Raw genomic sequence first — 6,327 nt, forward strand, 5'->3', positions numbered from 1 at the left:
CCTAAAATATCATCTAAACGACAGGCCTCTCAGGGACTTGATGAATGTTGGAGGAAGTGTGGTACAGCTATGGCAGATCATTTCCATGTGTTTTGGGCTTGCCCTCTAATCCATTCTTACTGGCAAGAGCTGGCAAAAGAAATGAGGATGATATTTGGAATTGAAGTTGTTTCCTGTTTTGTCACATTGTACCTCTGTAAAATGCCAAATGGTCTTGAGTCTCAGGACAGATATCTTTACAAAATCATCTTGGCTGCAAGCAAAAAAGCTATCACACGTAAGTGGATGCAGACAAACCCACCAACAAAGGACGACTGGATTGCAATTGTAAACGAAATTTATTCCATGGAAAAACTCACCTTCTTCTTAAGACTACGAGCCGATGTCTGTGTGAAATACTGGGAAAAATGGAACTCATATACCAGAATCTGTAACCCTTCACCTGTATAGATGGTATACTTTGTTTTGAACGATTGAATGGTCTGGAACAACCTCCTCTTTTTTATTTTTTTTTATTTTAATTTAATTTAATTTAATTTTGTTTTATTCTATTTACTTTTTCCCTTTTGTAAACCTGAAATTGAAATAAAAAGAAAGTGGAAAAAAAAAAAGAAAATGTTTGGATGTTTTTACACCTTTAACCCTAAAGCACATGTAAATACACACTACAGCCAATGGTTCTGATGGACACAGAAGGCGTGTGTGACATGCGCCGGCTCATGCAAGCCCTTGGCATCCAATTCAACTGCTGAGTCATCGGACAATGCGGGGGTGTCACTGTAAATCTTACACTTACCTAACCCTAAAGCTAACTCTACCCTAGCTCTACGCCCTAAACCAAAACCCTAAACCTACCCATAAGCTCAACTTATGACTAACAAAGAAGTCGATTCAACTTTATTATTCTCCAAAGGACATTAAAGTTTCCCTCATTTTCAATGTTGTTGAGATCACACACAGGGGGGAAACAAGACCTGAAACACATCTAGGAAGGGAAAATAAAGGAAATCAATGACAGATAACAAAACAAGGAAAACAAACTAAACAAAAGCAACTTGACACATTTTTAGTAGGTTTTTTAAAGTTATATTTTGGGGCATTTTTACCTTTATTCGATAGGAAAGGTGAAGAGGAGGTCGAGACTGGAATGTAACCTGCTTAGACCACTAGGCCAACAGCACCCCACATTTTTAGTAGTTATTTTTAGTTGATCAGTTTGGTCAGAGCCCAGTATGTGTGCTCTGAAAGGTGGAAGGACTGGACTTTGAATTAAGGATTTATCTAACCAAAGATAGATTATACAATCCCAGTGCAAAGTGTATAAATAACATCAGTAATTTAATTCATGTCAATGAGTGATGAGAGCAGTGTGGTTAACAGAAATTGAACTGAAGCAGCAGCCTGACCCACATAATAAACCCTTTCCCCAGGGGGACAGAGAGACTGACCCATTCAGGCTCACACATAGAAACAAGTTACACCAAGAACAGAACTTAAATGTGTTTCTTTCCTTTGTTACTAATAATTGCAGTGTTTTAATTGCTTGAGCCTTTACAGCTGGGTAAACAGTAGACTCTTAATAATTGTATGTTTTAATAAAAAAGCTTTGTGAGAAACATCAATTTCATAAAACTGCATATAGAAACACTGGTCAGCTAAAAAGTCCACCATTGACTCACTCATCAATTAATAACTAATTATATTAAATAAGAGGAAGATAACTCTATTTACTCTTACTGCTTGGGTGTTTCCCCAGCAGGCAAGAGTTCAAACTACAGTGTTGTTTTTCACTGTGAGGCAATCTGAGGCCATCTGTGTTATGTAACATTTCCTCTGCGGGGCTCTTTCTCCCACTTTGCCTTTCTCTCAGATAACCACATTCCTCTCAGCTGGATCAAACACATTGTTACTGAAGGCTATAGAATACAACTTCAGCATGATTTTCCAAGCAATTTTTGAGTATATGGACTTTTCTAGTTGGCTGTTGTTCAGTTTTGTTGTGTTATTTTTGGCTGATATTGTCAGAAACTGGAGGTCACATAGTTTTCCCCCAGGGCCTTTGTCGGTGCCCTTTCTAGGAAATATTTTCACTGGAGTAGACTACAAAGCCATGGAGAAGGTGAGGTTGAGTTAACATTAACATACATTTGGATTGAGTGCCTTTGCCAACAGGACAAGCACAAAACAATGTCATAATTGTAATGAATGTATAATCACGTAAGATTGGAATAGTTTTTAAATGTTAGCTAGAACAGTTTCATAATTCATAAAAATGAATATCAAAAACAAAGAGTCTTTTAACTGACAAAATACTCTCAACATGAGACAGTTTATGATGCAGCAGTATTATGACCACTTATATAGAGAGCAGCTTTCTGTTGCAGGTCATGTAATGTGAGTAACTTTAGAGTCAGTCCTTTATCCAATAAATAGTTTCTCTGTGCTGAGAACATTAAACATAAAGTGTGTGTGGATACAGCTTTCACAACAGTATGGACCAGTGTTCAGTGTGAGGAGAGGCAGTGAGAGGATGGTGTTTATTTCTGGATACAAGATGGTCAAAGAGGCACTTGTTAACCAGCTGGACAGCTTTGTTGACCGTCCCATCGTCCCTCTCTTCCATGTTGTCTTTAAAGGCATTGGTAAGTATGTTACAGGGATGTTTCTATTGTATGAAACTTCCTCCTTAAATCTTTTTATGACATATGAAATGAACTTAACACCGTTCCTAGCTTAGTCAGCCAACACTCACTGATCACGTCAATGCAGACAACAGTTTCAACTTTTCAGAACTCACGCTGATACTCAAACTTTTTCTGAAAATCACCAAGATGAGGCAGAGACTGTAGCTGTTTGTTCTCAGCAGTATTGCACTAAGTAATAGTTTTCACAGACATATCAATACAGTGATTATTCTCATAAAACAATCTTACAGGAATAGCTTTGAGCAATGGTTACCTGTGGAAGAAGCAGAGGAAGTTTGCCAATATCCACCTGCGTTACTTTGGAGAGGGACAGAATTCGCTGGAAAACTATATTCACGTGGAAAACAACTTACTCTGTGAAGCTTTTAAGGATGAACAAGGCAAGGAGATCATTTAAGTTCATGCAACTACAAAAGCCAAAGATACTAACAATGTTCTAACCTCATCCAAACTCTGCATTCAATGTGCTGACCATATGCTAATGGGGTTTATTTCCACTTTGACCTATATTTAACCTTCCCAGGAAGACCATTTAACCCTCAATTCTTCATAACCCATGCCGTGAGTAACATAATCTCCTCTGTGGTCTTTGGGCATCGTTTTGAATACAGCGATCAGAGCTTTCAAAGAGTGCTTAAGTTGGACAGTGACGCCATTCTGCTCGCTGGCTCTGCTCGGACTCAGGTAATCTCAGAATGTAAAAAAGATTATCATAATCTCTTTTTATCAACATTTATACCACGTCCCAGCTCTTCTGGAATTAGCATTATATGATAACAGAACAAAGCAGGCTGTTTGTCACTGATCTGACACTCCACCCATCCACAGCTGTATGATGCCTTCCCTGGACTGATGAAGCACCTGCCAGGACCTCACCAGACTGTACACGCAAACTATAGGGAGATCATGGCCTTCGTGAAACAGGAGGTAGATAAGCACAGAGAGGAGTGGAACCCTGAGGACCCTCGAGATTTTATTGATGTCTACTTGACAGAGATGAAGAAGGTGAGATAATGTTTTAACAATTTTTAGTAAATCTCCCTGGAATCAATAAAAAAAAAGCTGTTTTAAACACCAAGCTTTTATGACTGCTAGAAAACCTACAAAGAAAGAACAGGATCCTGACACCTCAGCAGGCTCTTCTCTCAGTAGAAAAAATGTGCTTCATCTGCGTCAAATATAAAAAATGGTCATGACTGATGGTCCTGTGTACAGAAACATAACATAAAGGTGTTTTCTCCTGATTCACTGACAGAAAAAGGAGGATCCTCAGGCTGGATTCAACATAGAGACCTTGATGGTTTGCATTCTAGACCTGTTTGAGGCTGGTACAGAATCAGCTGCAACCACTTTACGCTGGGCCCTTGTGTACATGATGCACTACCCAGAGATACAGGGTCAGTTTCTATTAATCACTATTGATCAGCTATTTTAGGTGTAAAACCACAAATCAATCAATCTTTATTTGTATAGCGCCAAATCACAACAAATGTGATCTCAAGACGCTTTTACAAACATTGCAGGTCTAGACTGTACTCTATGTCAAATAACCTGGCTGCTCCTCTCCTAGAGAAAGTCCAGTCAGAAATCGACCGAGTGATCGGGGAGTCTCGTCAGCCCACCCTTGCCGACAGACCCAACATGCCTTTCACTGATGCTGTCATCCATGAGACTCAAAGGTTTGGAAATATTGTTCCCATGGGATTCCCCAAAATGGCCAGTAAAGATTCGACACTGGGAGGATACTTCATACCAAAGGTACAGGACCTTATGAATAACTAATGCCCAGCTGACTGCTGTCTTTACAGTGTCTTCACTGCAGACTCACACGGGGGGAAGTGATCATCTGTAATATAAATGACTAACACCACAGCTGATAAACCATTCACGTCTCCTTGTTCAGGGAACAGCAGTCACTACTATCCTGGCATCTGTGCTGTTTGATAAGAATGAGTGGGAGACTCCAGATGTCTTCAATCCTGGACACTTCTTGGATTCAGAAGGACGGTTTTGTAGAAAAGAGGCTTTCTTACCATTTTCAGCAGGTGTTTATGAACTGTTTCACCTCAAAGATGTTAATCAGCTTTCAGACAATGCCACAAACAGCAGCTCACATCTCAAACTGAATGATCTGTTCTCTGATTTATTCTCAGGTAAACGTGTGTGTTTAGGGGAGCAACTTGCAAAGATGGAGCTGTTCCTTTTCTTTACATCACTCCTCCAACGCTTCACCTTCTCTCCTCATCCTGGAGAAATGCCAAGTTTGGAGGGTGTGCAGGGATTCACCAATACCCCAGCCCAGTTTAGGATGCTCGCTGTGCCTCGCTGATTTCCCTCCGTCTCTCAGTCCAGCCTTGCCCTCACTTTAACTAATCTGCATTTCACATAAATCATTCACCAAAAACAGAACCCTGATTAATTCTACGTCAACATCAGGATGAAAAATCCGACATCTGATTGTAAACCATTTTCTTCTTTTGGCCACCAAGATAAAAAAAGATGATGGGATATCATCATGTGTTACTATTGGTATGTTGTAAGGTGACCTTGAGTGTCCAGAGAGGCACCTATAAATAAAATGTATTATTATCCTCATGTCTGTGAAAATGTTCTCAGATAACTGCAGCTTGACTTTCTGAATATTTCTTATAAAAAGATTTGACACTGACTGAAACATGATTCCTAAAAACTTTTCAGTTGGACTAAAGACAGATGTGTAAACTAACTGTGTACTTCTGTTTTATGTTTCATTATATCATCCCTATTGTGAAGTAAATGCAGTGTAATGTGCATGTGCTGAAAATTAACTAACACCGCTTGTCTAACCTTTTTAAATAGGTCTATTTCTAATGAAATGGTCATTAATATCCATCGGCTGTTGATCCTTTAACTCTTATGTAATAAACTGTGACACACTTTGTCATTTATCTGTATTCATTCACACGCTGACTAAAGAATGTTTTTCTGTATCAGTGACAAATATAAATAGTAGCAGAAATGTTGGGGATAATTTTCCTTACTTGATTCAAATATAATTTCCTCTATTGGACAAAATCAGTTATGTTCATGCTTTTGCCATGCAGAGAAGGCGTCAAGCGTACTGTTTTATTATTCACAGTGACACAAACTCTTCCTTTAACAGCTCAGTGAGCTCTAATGCTAAAAAATAAGGTTTAATGTTCAAATTTATCTGAGGTCAGAGTGAATCAGGTCCAAACATCTAATACTTATTTTAACCTGCTCCTCAGCGATCCAGACTTTTTGTAATTTTGATCACTAATTCTAATTGATGCTTTTTGATACAACAGATCGTGGAAATAACAGATAATGTGTACTTTGAAGAGATGTGGTATTGAAAAGTATGAAAGAATACAATTTTGACAACCCTTAATGTTACAGCATTTCTTAAAAATAATTCTGGGTTAGGTGACATCTTGTCCACGCAAAGACAGAATGGTAATGCAGACTGAAGGGCAGACACCTTGGCCACAATCAGACATGTGGAGAGAAACCTCAGACATGATTGCATACAGACGGAGCAGGCGCTAAGTGCTTGATGTTTAACAGCGATCTAAAGGCTGGTTTACAGTGCTCACCTCAGCAGGGCATGTCAACAAGTTAG

At 39.0% G+C, this 6,327-nt stretch overlaps 1 protein-coding gene across 3 annotated transcripts; it reads left to right on the plus strand.

Moving 5' to 3' along the window:
* The first annotated feature begins 1,881 nt into the window (after window positions 1–1,881).
* Window positions 1,882–5,623, plus strand: LOC117804701 (cytochrome P450 2J2-like). 3 transcript variants are annotated; one of them, XM_034673020.1, is made up of 9 exons: window positions 1,882–2,119; window positions 2,480–2,642; window positions 2,936–3,085; window positions 3,229–3,389; window positions 3,534–3,710; window positions 3,961–4,102; window positions 4,276–4,463; window positions 4,609–4,750; window positions 4,859–5,623. In XM_034673020.1, exons 1-9 carry the CDS (start codon window positions 1,937–1,939, stop codon window positions 5,032–5,034), a joined length of 1,482 nt encoding a protein of 493 aa, XP_034528911.1. In that variant the 5' UTR covers window positions 1,882–1,936; the 3' UTR covers window positions 5,035–5,623. The 3 variants fall into 3 exon arrangements, with proteins under 3 accessions (XP_034528911.1, XP_034528912.1, XP_034528913.1); XM_034673021.1 differs by lacking the exon at window positions 4,859–5,623 and having other exon boundaries at window positions 4,276–4,384; window positions 4,514–4,623; XM_034673022.1 differs by lacking the exons at window positions 2,480–2,642; window positions 2,936–3,085 and having other exon boundaries at window positions 2,103–2,119; window positions 3,317–3,389.
* Window positions 5,624–6,327: the final 704 nt, after the last annotated feature.

This window comes from Notolabrus celidotus, chromosome 21 (genome assembly GCF_009762535.1).
Source record: "Notolabrus celidotus isolate fNotCel1 chromosome 21, fNotCel1.pri, whole genome shotgun sequence".
NCBI lineage: Eukaryota > Metazoa > Chordata > Actinopteri > Labriformes > Labridae > Notolabrus > Notolabrus celidotus.